Source organism: Carcharhinus amblyrhynchos, chromosome 11, assembly GCF_965287045.1.
Source record: "Carcharhinus amblyrhynchos chromosome 11, sCarAmb.v2.hapA, whole genome shotgun sequence".
NCBI lineage: Eukaryota > Metazoa > Chordata > Chondrichthyes > Carcharhiniformes > Carcharhinidae > Carcharhinus > Carcharhinus amblyrhynchos.
In genome coordinates this window covers 40,891,467-40,904,640 of record NC_137334.1, presented here as the reverse complement: position 1 = coordinate 40,904,640, position 13,174 = coordinate 40,891,467, and the positions used below count along the sequence as shown (strand labels likewise).

The window sequence follows — 13,174 nt, the reverse complement described above, 5'->3', positions numbered from 1 at the left end:
ACGACACACAAACAATAGTAACATTGAAAGTAACAAACAAGAGAAAGGCACATAACAAACCAAAGAAAAATAACTGCAGACATGCAAAATTTTCAAACTGGGTGAAATCAGAACTTTTAAGTGTTCCACAATGGTTTAACAACTGAACCTAAAATACACACCTTTGACAAACAGACTTGCTGTACAAGTGGCACTGCCAACTTTGTTGCTGACTTCACAAGTATAGTCACCCAAATCAGACGCTTTAGCTGAAAGCAACTCGAGTAAACTTGTTGAACCTTCATTTAAAATGAAACAGTCAGCTCCAGACATCAGCTCCCTGCCATCTTTCAGCCACTTTATAGAAAGTGGAGCAGTTCCTTTCACAACACTTCTAAACTGCACTGTGGAACCAGGTAGAGTTTGCTGGGCTACAGGCTTTTCCGTAAAACTTGGTGGTTCTAAAATTCAGGTGGAAAGAAAAATGGAATCCCTTTAGTATTTAGTTTACATTTTCAGGGCACTGAGGAAAAATCAGAAACTGAACAAGTGAAGGTAAATACAAAAGCTAGAATAGGAATTGTAAAGCACGTTCATCTTTCAAACCTGTTATGTTTAAGACTCCACTACATTCATCGCTCCCCACTGAATTTGTCGCTTTGCAAATGTAAGTGCCGTGATCAGAAAACTCTAGATCATTAACTTGCAGTGTTGTTGCGCTATCTTGACATAATACTTGGTATTTTTCACCAGATGTTATTACTTTGAAATCCTTATACCATGTAAAGCTCATTGGAAGAGATCCAGCAAGTTTGCATTCCATAATAATGAAAGATCCTAAAACAGCATCCAAATCCCGTAATTTTCTTGTAAACAATGGGGGAATAATTTGATCTGTTCAAGATAAGGTAACAAAAGCACAGCAGTCAATTTAGAATAAATATTTCCGAAAGCTTTACATCAATCAAATCAACCATGATTGTTTTTAATAAGTAGGGATGATTTCAACAGTTTAATTTTCAGCTTTACAAGGACATATACTTCAAAGTCCATTGAAAACAAGATGTTTTTAAAATTAGTTGATTTGGATATTCTTATCATTACTGGGTCTCAATAAGAAAAAATATACCATGGAATCCATTATATATGTTTATGGTCAACTTATTTGAAAGCAAAGCTTTTAAATTGTGCTGGATATTTAAATTAATCAAATTTTAAATGTAAATCAAACACAAACCTAATACAGACACTGAAGCTTTACAGGTGCTGGTGCCAAACTCATTCTTGACCTCAAAAGTATATTCAGCAGTATCATCATCAGAAACGGAAGGAAATTTTAAGCTGACCACGTTATTCTCGAAGCTGAATTTGTGTTTTTTGCTAGGTGCCATTTCATTACCATCCTTAAAGCATTTAACTTTTAGTTCTGGTGTACCAGCCACAGTACATTCCAAGCTTGCTGGATTCCCTGCAGTCACACTGATTGACTGCGCTTGTTCTGTGATTTTGGCTGGTTCTATGAAGGAGAAAAAGATCTCTTCAATATATTACTGCTATGAGCTCTATGATGCATGACAAGGAATCTGAATTTATTTGCAGTTGGTAAAAAGTTTGAAATGGAAAGTACCATACAACTAACGTGGCACTGACCTGCTACTAACAAGGTGGCAAAACACCTCTCAGTTCCTGCATCATTTTTAATATGACATGTATAATTCCCAGCATGGTTTTCTCCAACAGTATTTATCTGAAGAGCAGCAAGACTATTTTCAAAAGACAGCTTAATATTGCCATCTTCTTTGACACCAACATTGTCTTTCTTCCAAGTTACATGAATAGGTGTTGAGCCTCTTACTAGACATTGGAACGCAATAGAATTCCCTGACAATGTTGTGACATTTTCAATCGTCTTTATAAATCCTGGGGGTTCTGGTTCAAAGCAAATGGCAATGTGAATATATTTCAGTCTTTCATTTTTTTTTCTAACAATGCTTCAACATATAAAGGTAGAATGCTTCTACAAAGATCTTAGCGATTACTTTTCCAATGGAGAACAAGACAACTAAAATAGCACTACTAACAGTGAAAAAAATTATTTTCTGACAACATGCTACGACTAACCTTTCAGGCTGATTATGGAACTGCAGGAACAACTCCCCACATCATTTTTTACTGTACATGTGTATTCGCCTATATCAGAGGTATCGGATGTTAGAATGCAGAGACTGGCTAAACAATTGTCAGAGATCATTTTGTATTTTTTGCTGCGATGAATTTGTTTATTGTCCTTATACCACAGAACTTCAAAAGGACCTGTTCCAACCACCTCACAATCAAGGGTGATATCACTGGTTTTAACTATCTCAGCGTTCTGAAGTTTCCTTCTAAAACTGGGAGGTTCTATAAAGTAATCACAGTGAAGAAATCCAGATCAACTGAAGTGCAGAAACTAATAGAAACCTTGCTCAAGAAACTGCAGTACATATTTTGTTACCGAATCAAGGAAGCATTAGTACAGACCTTTAACTTCAACCTCAGAGCTGCAGCTGATACTACCAGCTTCATTTCTTGCTTCACATATGTAGCATGTACTGTCATCCACCATAACATCAAAAATTTCAAGAACTGCCACAGAACCATCAAATGACATCATACATTTCTTACTGGCTATAATTTCCTGGCCATGTTTGTACCAAGTGACTTTGATTTCAGGTGTGCCAGTTATAATGCACTCAAAATGTGCTGTGACTCCTTTCTTTAATATTGCTGAAGTGTTTAGTTTTTTGATGAAGCTAGGTGGTTCTGGAAGCCAAATAAATGTCACAGTAAATTTAAAGAATAATCAAAAGCAACTCCAACTAACATTTAGGTATAAGTAATTAGTGAGAATACATTTAAAATGCACATTTACAATTTATAAATAAATTATTATACTTTAATTCTCCTTTACAACTGTGTACAAATTTCCTTTATTCTATCAGTTATTCTCATTAGTGCCTCCACCATAATGCTTATTCTTCATTTTGGGAGGGTGGGGCATTCTAGACTTTAAACCTTCCCAAACTTGTCCATCGCTGTCATTTTAAGATGCAAATCAATTTGATGTATGACTTTTGTTTTGCCTGTTCTTCCTTAAACTCAGAACAAATTATATGATGCTTCATCAAACCATTAATGCAGAGATTCCAAATGAGGAATATCAAGTCTGAGTATCAGCCCAAATTTACTGATGCTGGGTAATTGTCACTTCTCCCTCTCCATGGTTGGCAGTGTAAAGACCTACCATGAGAGCTGATCTAATATCAAGAAAACAAATCGATAGTTCTAAGCTATTAAAAGAGCTAAAAAGAAAAAGCAGTATAGTACAAAACAGTATTTCAATAAAAAATGCACACCTTTCACAAACAATTCTGCGGAGCAGGCAACTGTACCAATATCGTTGCTGACTTGGCAGGTGTAAACACCTGCGTCAGATATTTTAGCTGAAACCAACTCCAACAAGTATGTTGAGCCTTCATTCCAAATAGAATATGCCACACCATGCATCAGTTCCCTGTCCCCTTTAAGCCATTTTGTAGATAATGGTGTGCTTCCTTTCACAACAGTTCTAAACTGTACTGTAGAACCAAGTACAACATCTTGCGATGTTATTTTTTCTGTAAAGCTTGGGGGCTCTAAAATTCACACAAGAAAGAACACATTTAATTAACTCACGTATATGGAAACTACTAGAAATGATCAGGTTGAAGACAATTTTATGAATAGTACATGCTAATATTTAAGAACTTAGCAAAATGAAATTTGATAGGTTTATTTAGTTACTTCGGTATTGAAGTGAAGAATAATCAATTGGCTATTTTGATAAAGAAAGAAACATTTCTTAGACGATCAATAAGAAGGAAATGTGACAAAGCAATTTTTCAAACCTTTTATACTTAAGACAGCACTGCATTCATCCTTTCCTGCTGAATTTGCCACTTTGCAAGTATAATATCCACCATCTGAAATGTCTAACTCATTGACTTCTAAAGACAGCATATTGTCTTGAAATAACATCTTGTATTTGTTACTAGCCGATATTTTGTTGCCCTCTTTATACCAAGTAACGTCCATGGGAATAGAACCAGAAACTTTGCATTCCATTCGTACAAAAGATCCTAAAATACTACTCATTTCCTTTAATTTCCTTGTAAACAATGGAGCAATTATTTGTTCTGTCCAGTACAAAGGAAAGAAAAAGAACAAAATGATTTTAAGAAGTCAATTGTTTCAAACTTGGTGATAAGATTTGGTTTTAAAATAATTGCTTCATGAAATCAAAGCTTTCAATACAAATTAATCACTGACCTAATACTGTCAAAGAAATATCGCAGCTGTCGGCTCCAAACTCATTCTGAACTTTAAAAGTATAGTCAGCACTGTCATCCATTTCACCAGACAGAATTTTTAGACTGGCCACCTTATCCACAAAACTCATTTTATATTTTTTATTTGATTCCAGTTGCTTTCCATTTTTGAACCACACAACGCTTAACTCTGGTGTACCAGCTACAGTACATTCCAAAATGGCTGGGTTTCCTGAAGACACAGTGAGTTGCTCTGTTTTTTCTATGATATTCGCAGGTTCTGCAGGAAGAGTTAGATTATTTGCATCAGGGGAACTGTACATTATTGGTGCAAAGATTGCTACTTTAAGACATTTTGGTGAGAGATGCCTGTACAATGGGTTTGGTGACGCAAAATTAGGGTCGATCTGGTAAAAATTCTGCAATGTCAGTCAATCTTTCTGTATGTGTTTCATGTGAAATGCCTTTGCATGGTCTCCATAGAGCTCACAATGGTTTGTGCTCATATGGCAAAACTGTCCCCATCTGGGGATTAAGTCAACAATCTCATTTAGAGATGCCACAACATTGATGATGAGGTTAATGGACAAAAGTCACATGGATGAAGTGGAAGAACTCTTCCAAGAGTTTATCAGAGATATGTTAAGGGGGCATGGTTGAGGAACCATATCTCGTATTTAATAGTGCCATATTTGAGTGTTTGTTTCTAATAATAACTGTTCCACGTGGAAAATGTTCCCAGTGCCAGTTATAACATTGGTAACTTGGATGGTCACAAAATTAATGTATAAATCTAAAAATAATTTTATGAAGAAAATTAAATGTCATGAAACTGAGATCAACAGCTTGTGAACAACACCGGTGTTTATTACTTGCTACTAACCCATTACGGCCAATGCAGCAACGCATTTTGCAGTTCCTGCGTCATTCTTTGCCTGACACATATAACTTCCACTGTCTTTTTCTTCAACTTTAATAATCTGCAATGTGGCAACATTGTTTTCAAAGGACATTTTTACATTATCAGCTTCTTTAACACGTTTGCCATCTTTTTTCCAGCTTGTAGTTATTGGAACTGAGCCCTTTACAAGACATTGAAATACAGCAGGATTTCCAGAAAATACTGTTGCATTTTCTATTGTTTGCACGAAGGTTGGTCTCTCTGGTTCAAAGTAAAGAGAATATGACCTGTTATAACTTATACGTAATCAATGAATGTTTAATTATTAAATGTTTTATGTTTCAAGCCATTCAGTAATGGGATACAGGAAAATTACAACATGCAGATACCACACTACATCCACATAAATTACTAAGGAGAACTGGATTGCCACTAACCTTTCAAACTGACTGTAGAACTGCAGGAGCAACTCCCAACATCATTTTTTACCGTACATGTGTATTCACCAACATCTGAGCTATCAGACGTTAGAATGCAAAGACTGACTAAAGAAGCATCAGAGATCATTTTGTATTTTTTACTGCGTCGAATGTGTTTATTGTCCTTACACCACAGAACTTCAAAGGGACCTGAACCAGCCACCTCACATTCAAGAGTAACATCAGTTGATTTTACTACCTCAACTGGTTCAAACTTCTTCGTAAATGTGGGAGGTTCTATGAAAATAAACACACAACATGATTTACAAATTACTTGCTCCTAAAATCCAAGTTCTGCAAAGTGACTCCCTGATACTAAAAATTCTCAACCGATTTTCAGTAAAATGTCCGATGAATAATTATGGAAAATAAACCAACATGGACATTTTCTGCTTCGGTTAATGTTTAATGCAGATTAGTCATAGAATCCTTACAGGGAAGGAAGAGGTCATTTGGCCCATCAAGTCTGCACCAACTCTCCAACACAGCATCCCATCCTGACCTTATTCTTGTAATCTCACATACTTACCCATTAATTCCCCTAATCTACATACCTTGGGATACTAAGGGGCAATTTAGCATGGCCAATCCACCTAACCTGCATATCTTTGAAGTGTGGGAGGAAAGCGGAATACCTGGAAAAAAACCCATGCAAACACGGAGAGCACATGCAAACTCCACACAGTCACCCAAGGCTAGAATTGAACCCAGGTCCCTGGTGCTGTGAGACAGCAGTGCTAAGCACTGTGCCAACATGACAACTAAAGAGCACCAAATAGTTTAAAATAAATGAACCTCACACTTACTTTATAATTCAGTCTCATCCAAAGATGTGCAGGTTAGATAAACTGACCATGCTAAATTTCCCCTTAGTGTCAGGGGGACTAGTGAGGCTAAATGCATGGGTTATGGGAATTGGGCCTAGGTGGGATTATAGGCAGTGCAGACTCAGTGGGCAAAAAGGCCTCCTTCTGCACTGTAGGATTCTATGATTGTATGACAGGTTTCAAAAGCACCAACAATCCACATCAAATCAAATTGATGTAAATGATTGTAACGAGGATAAAATAATAGAAGGGGAACTTTAATGAACCCCATCAGAAGTAATGGGGGAGTTGTTAACAGACAGGCACATTTCCATTTTCTTGACATTTCCCACTGACTTTGGCAGTGAGTGAGGCATCCACTGGATTTTGATAGGAACACCACCAACAAGTGGAAATCTTGGCACAGTTCAGGCAGCAAGTGACTGAATAGCTAGTACGAGATAAAATCTTCCCGGCTTCCGACAAAAATGTGTACATTGTCTCCACCTGCCAGCTTTCCGCACAGAATTAATTTCTACTCCATAATTGAAAAGATACAAGAAACTAGGTTGCTAAGTCAAGATTCCCACATATTCCGTAGATGTACAATAGGAACTTGCAACACTTCCAGAAAGGCTAATTTACTTATAATGGAAAATGTAACCAGAATTTTTTACAAACCTTTCACTGCAACTTTAATCTCACAAGATTCACTGCCAGCTTCATTTTGTGCTTTACAGAAATAATCCCCACTGTCATCCAGGCTTATATCAGTGATTTTAAGGATTGCCACAGAATCAACAAATGACATCTTGTATTTTTCAGTAGCATGAATCTCACGATAATGCTTGAACCAAGAAATTTTGATTTCAGGTGTGCCAGTTACTTTGCACTCAAAAATTGCTGTTTCTCCTCTTTTAAATATTGCTGCAGGATCTAACTTCTTAATGAAATATGGAGGTTCTAGAGAAGAAAATGTGGTAAATTTCATTGCAAGAGTAAAAGGCAGGAATAAATTCATGCAACATATAAAGGAAAATAGGCAAAATTTAATGCTCGGAGCAGTGGTGCCTGCCTCCCCTTGGGAGAGCTGGTGGCAACCCTACTGTGATATTTCCATGCTCTACTCCTCAAGCCCAATGTACTACCATTCAGGCACTGGATCTGAGTTGGGCCTGGGCTGTCCACTGTCCTCAGAAGGAATTCCCACACCCCCCCACCCCCCGAGTGCTGTCAGCTAATCAGAGGAGCACTAGTTTTTTGCCACCAGGAACACTGGCCGCTGCTATCACAGGAGGTCCAGGCAGAGGTTCAGCAAAGAAGCCCCAGGAACAAGGTAAATGGGGAAGGTTCACTGGGACGTTCCTCTGTGGGATGGTGGAGGGGGGTTAGTATAGGTGGGTGGGGTACATGGCCCATGCCTCAAGCAGTTATCTCCATTGGGAAGGGGCTGCCCAAATAGAAGTGATTCCAGGGACCCCAGTTCCATCAGACTACAAGATATCTGGCAGGGTTACCTCGTGAACCACAACACAAATAAACATGTTGTGGCTGCTGTTTATTGCTGGTTAAATAACAATGGCAGGGCGATTAGGCCTGGAAATAGTCACACAAGGGCCTTTCAGGAGGGAAGGCTGTCTTCAGGCTTTTCTTCTCCAGACTTAATTGGGATGACACAAAAAGACAAAGTGGTTTCCAACCTGCACTTTCTTATGCAGTTAAATGGGTCTCCTGCCTCCTATCCTGTTACAGTAAGAACTCTCACAACATCAGGTTAAAGTCCAACAGGTTTAACCTGGTGTTGTGAGACTTCTTACTGTGCTTACCCCAGTCCAACGCTGGCATCTCCAAATCATCCCTATCCTGTTTCCAGGGGAGAGAATTAAATCACTGTCAATGAAATATATGCAGCATATAAAAGAGCAAAGGAAGATAGCACAAAGCTCAATAGTAACATTAAGAGTGACAACAAGAGAAAAGCATGTAACAAACCAAAGCAAAGTTTTCAAACTGGTCAAAGACGGAATTTTTAACAATATTCCACAAGCGAACCTAAAATACACACCTTTGACAAATAGTCTTGCTGTACAAGTGGCGCTGCCAACTTTGTTGCTGATTTCGCAAGTATAGTCACCCAAATCAGACACTTTAGCTGAAAATAACTCGAGTAAACTTGTTGAACCTTCAGTTAAAATGGAACAGTCAGCACCAGAAATCAGCTCCCTGCCATCCTTCAGCCATTTTACAGAAAGTGGAGCAGTTCCTCTCACAACACTTCTAAACTGTACTGTGGAACCGGGTAGAGTTTCCTGGGCTACAGGCTTTTCTATAAAACTTGGTGGTTCTAAAATTCAGATGGAAAAAAGAATAATACAACTGGATCTCTATAGCATATGTTTATATTGCATAAAGCTCAAATAAAAATAAAATAGCTGACCTGCCCCTTATTATGAACTGCATTTTAAGCATTTATATAGGCTGGGTTTTCTGAATCTTCCCTTGGTAGCCGGGGGTGGGGGTGTATTCACTCATGATTCTTACCGGGGTTTCCTCTAAATTGGCTGGAAGGGTGGCGGTGGAATTGAAGTTCCTTCGCAGGCAGATTGGGAAAACCTCTAGGTTTCCAACTGCCTATCCAGCTTGCTAATGGATCCAATTTCCGAACAGTTAAATCTAGTTAAGTGTGCTTAGAAAGACTCTTCACAAAGCTACTTGGCTATACGATTCATGAGCACGGATAGCCTTAACTGCCCCAAACACAATTAGGTGCAAATGTCCGGTGCCAGGATCAGGACCACAAAAGCAGACCGGATTTGAGCACTGGTATTTTCAACTCCTGTCCATACCCACTTCAACCCCTGGCAGGTCTTAAGGATTCAGCTCCCTGCTGGGCATCTGGCAAAAATCAGAAATTTAATTGCTGCAGGTAAATGCAAAAGCTAGGACAAGAGATGAAATAAAGCAAGTTCATTTTTCAAACCTGTTATTTTTAAGATACCACTACATTCAGCACTTCCCGCTGAATTGGTCGCTTTGCAAATGTAAGTTCCGTGATCAGAAAATTCTAGTTCATTAACTTGCAATGTTGTTGTGTTATCTTGGCATAACACTTGGTATTTTTGACCAGATGTAATTATTTTGAAATCCTTATACCATGTAAAGCTTATTGGAAGTGAACCAGAAACTTTGCACTCCATATGTGCGAAAGATCCTAAAACAGCATCCATTTTCCGTAACTTTCTTGTAAACAATGGAGGGATTAGTTGATCTGTCCAAGATAAAGTGACGAAAGCACAGCCAGTCAACTTAAGGTAAATATTTGCAAATGCATTAAATTGGTAAAATCCACTGTGATTGTTTATAATAGGACATAATGATTTCAACAGTAAAAGTGCGACAAAACTTGTTTTAAATACTGAAATGACTAATCTGTGTACACCCATCATAACTGGAGTCGATAAAAAAAAGTTACAACAATAAGATTGTTACATACGTTTATGATCCTTATGATCAGTATTTCTCTGCTCTGCAAACAAAACTTTTAAGTAACACTGTATATTTATCTGGTAAATTTTTATTATAAATAATGCACTAACCTATTACGGACAACGAAGCTTTACAGGTGCTGGTGCCAAACTCATTCTTGACCTCAAAAGTATATTCAGCAGTATCATCATTGGAAACAGAAGGAAATTTTAGGCTGACCACATTATTCTCAAAGCTGAATTTGTGTTTTCTGCTAGGTGCCATTTCATTACCATCCTTAAAGTATTTAACTTTTAGTTCTGGTGTACCAACAACGGTACATTCCAAGCTTGCTGGATTCCCTGCAGTCACACTGATTGACTGCGCTTGTTCTGTGATTTTGGCTGGTTCTACGAAGGAGAAAAACATCTCTTCAATGTATTGTTTGTATGAATCTCATTTTAGTTGATGCACAACAAAGAATTTGAGAGCACTTGCAATTAGCAAAAACTTTGAAGTGGAAAGTACAAATAAGCTAATGTCGTACTGACCTGCTACTAACAAGGTGGCAAAACATTTCTCAGCTCCTGCATCATTCTTGACATGACATGTATATTTTCCAGCATGATTTTCTCCAACAGAATGTATTTGAAGAGCAGCAATATTATTTTCAAAAGATAATGATATGTTACCATCTTCTTTGACATCATCTTTGTCTTTCATCCAAGTTACATGAATAGGTGTTGAGCCTCTTACTAGGCATTGGAATACAATAGAATTCCCTGACAACGTTGTGATATTTTCAATCTTCTTTATGAAGCCTGGGGGTTCTAGTTCAAAACAAATGGTAATATGAATATATTTAACTGTTTCTAGTGAGCATTTTAAAAAACTTTGATGTTAAAAAATGTTTGTATAAATCACTGAGCAAAGCATGCTCCAATAAATGATAACTGGCGCTGTAAATAAAAAAAAAGATATTTTCTTATAATAGGCGATAACTGACCTTTCAAACTGACTGTGGAACTGCAGGAACAACTTCCCACATCATTTTTTACTGTACATGTGTATTCACCAACATCAGAGGCATCAGACTTAAGAATGCGAAGACTGGCTAAAGAATTCTCAAAGGTCATTTTGTATTTTTTGCTCGGTCGAACTTGCTTATTGTCCTTATACCACAGAACTTCAAAGGGAGCTGTACCAGTCACCTCACATTCAAGAGTAATATCACAGGCTTTAACTACATCAACAGGTTCAAGTTTCTTGACAAATGTTGGAGATTCTGAAGAGTAAAATAACAATCTCCTTTAGTAAGCAATTAAACACCAAAAATTAACTCTTCTTTAGGGTAACATTTTACACACCTTTAACCTGAACCACAAAGTTGCAGCTGGTATCACCAGCTTGATTCTGTGCTTCACAGGAATATTCTCCAATATCTTCCACACTTGCATCAACAATCTCGAGAACAGCCACTGTGTTTTGAAATGATGTCTTGTATTTTTCACCGGTATGGATCTCAGTGTTATTTTTGTACCAGGTAATTGTGATTTCAGGCGTACCCTTTACTTTGCACTCAAAATGTGCAAGCTCTCCCTGTTTCAGTGCTGTTGTAGGAGGTGGCTTCTTAACAAAACTTGGAGGCTCTGAGAAAAGTAAATGCAATGAAACTGAATACTGGAATTACAAACTAAACTTGCATCTCTTAAATATAAGAAAAATCATCTCAGAATAAAATTTACTCTTTTTTTAAGATAACTAGGAAAGAAATGTAACATTTAAAAATGTCACTTAAAAATTAATTCCCAATAAGACTGGCAAGAGTTGCAAACCTTCAATAAAAACTTCGGCAGTTTTTGTGACAGAACCAGCATCATTGCTGAGATGGCAGCTGTAAACACCAGCATCAGTGGTTTTAGCTAACATTAGTTCAAAGAAGTGTGTTGTTTCTTCATTCCAAATGAAACATCTTGGACCAGGTTTCAACTCCCTATTAGCTTTGAACCACTTGACAACCAATGGAAGAGTTCCTTTCACAACACTCTTAAACTGCACTGTGGAACCAAGTGCAATTGCTTGGGACTTTGGTTCTTGTATAAAATGTGGTGGTTCTAGAAGTTATTTAAGAAAATATTGTTTGGTAAGGTCAGATAAAGTAAAAATAAAGCCAAAACATTTAATATTAGTTACATCTTCCATGCATTTTAATGAAGATGTGTTAAAGTATTTCAAGAAGTGAAAAACACAATTTATCTAAATGTTCAAGAGAAGAGAAAAAATGGATATTATAACTGGAAAACCAGCATTTGATGCATCTTGAAATAGAAATTGTTTGGAGTCAAGAGATTTTCGAACCTTTCACCGTTAAGAATCCACTGCATTCAGTGCTCCCAGCAGTATTCGTTGCTTTGCATGAATAATTTCCACCATCTGTGATTTCAAGTTCTTTGATCTCCAAAAGTGCTGTGTTTTCTTCAAATGATATTTTATATTTATTGCCAGTCACTATTTCTTTGTTGTCTTTATACCAAGAAACGCTTATTGGTAAAGAACCAGACACTTTACACTCCATGTGCATCAATGTGCCCAAGATGCTATCCATTTTCTTCAAACTTCTTGTGAAGGATGGAGCAATTATTCGATCTGTCCAATAAAGAATAATAAAAATGGCTTGTCTGCTAGAATATCAAAGGGGAGCTGCATACTCATTCCATCTGGTGGAAACAGGAGGTAATGGAGTTAAAATAGAGGTGGTGGACTTCCTGCCTTGTTCCTGTTCCACTTCCAATTTTTCTGTAGGCCGTTACAAGGTATCTGATGCGCACACCCAAACCAAGCAGGCCAGCCATTAATTTATGCAGACTGTGACCTGATGATACACTTGGAACTTTGAAGTCATCTTACAGGCTACTGGATAGGAAGTGTGATGTACATGCTCTGCACCATTACTATGAGTCGTGCAGCAGATGGGGCTGTAGTATCAGTAGAACTGAAGTGCTCTTCTAAGTTCAACAATAATAATGTGGGACACTGTCAGCCTGGGATCTATGTAATCCAACCCCATGATTATTAACTTCTCTCTGGATCTACCGTTTTGCCAGTTGGATAAGCCTGTAGATATACCCAATAGTATACTGGTCCTCAACCAGCAAGATGCAGAAGAACACCTGTTGAGAGCAGGCAGCCTAGTCATAA

At 37.7% G+C, this 13,174-nt stretch overlaps 1 protein-coding gene across 1 annotated transcript in view; it reads right to left on the bottom strand.

The window, feature by feature from the left end:
* The window catches only part of ttn.2 (titin, tandem duplicate 2), a 324,032-nt gene that overhangs the window by 216,287 nt on the left and 94,571 nt on the right, over positions 1 to 13,174 (bottom strand). The window contains exons 61-80 of the mRNA XM_080198903.1: positions 12,335 to 12,622; positions 11,812 to 12,090; positions 11,344 to 11,625; positions 10,983 to 11,261; positions 10,528 to 10,806; positions 10,108 to 10,386; positions 9,492 to 9,779; positions 8,577 to 8,855; positions 7,193 to 7,474; positions 5,664 to 5,942; positions 5,209 to 5,487; positions 4,327 to 4,605; positions 3,906 to 4,193; positions 3,375 to 3,653; positions 2,500 to 2,781; positions 2,101 to 2,379; positions 1,630 to 1,908; positions 1,217 to 1,495; positions 586 to 873; positions 162 to 440 (exon numbers count right to left, since the gene is read on the bottom strand). Coding sequence (XP_080055029.1) covers positions 162 to 440; positions 586 to 873; positions 1,217 to 1,495; positions 1,630 to 1,908; positions 2,101 to 2,379; positions 2,500 to 2,781; positions 3,375 to 3,653; positions 3,906 to 4,193; positions 4,327 to 4,605; positions 5,209 to 5,487; positions 5,664 to 5,942; positions 7,193 to 7,474; positions 8,577 to 8,855; positions 9,492 to 9,779; positions 10,108 to 10,386; positions 10,528 to 10,806; positions 10,983 to 11,261; positions 11,344 to 11,625; positions 11,812 to 12,090; positions 12,335 to 12,622 — 5,625 coding nt within the window. The remainder of the gene's footprint in view (positions 1 to 161; positions 441 to 585; positions 874 to 1,216; positions 1,496 to 1,629; positions 1,909 to 2,100; positions 2,380 to 2,499; positions 2,782 to 3,374; positions 3,654 to 3,905; positions 4,194 to 4,326; positions 4,606 to 5,208; positions 5,488 to 5,663; positions 5,943 to 7,192; positions 7,475 to 8,576; positions 8,856 to 9,491; positions 9,780 to 10,107; positions 10,387 to 10,527; positions 10,807 to 10,982; positions 11,262 to 11,343; positions 11,626 to 11,811; positions 12,091 to 12,334; positions 12,623 to 13,174) is intronic.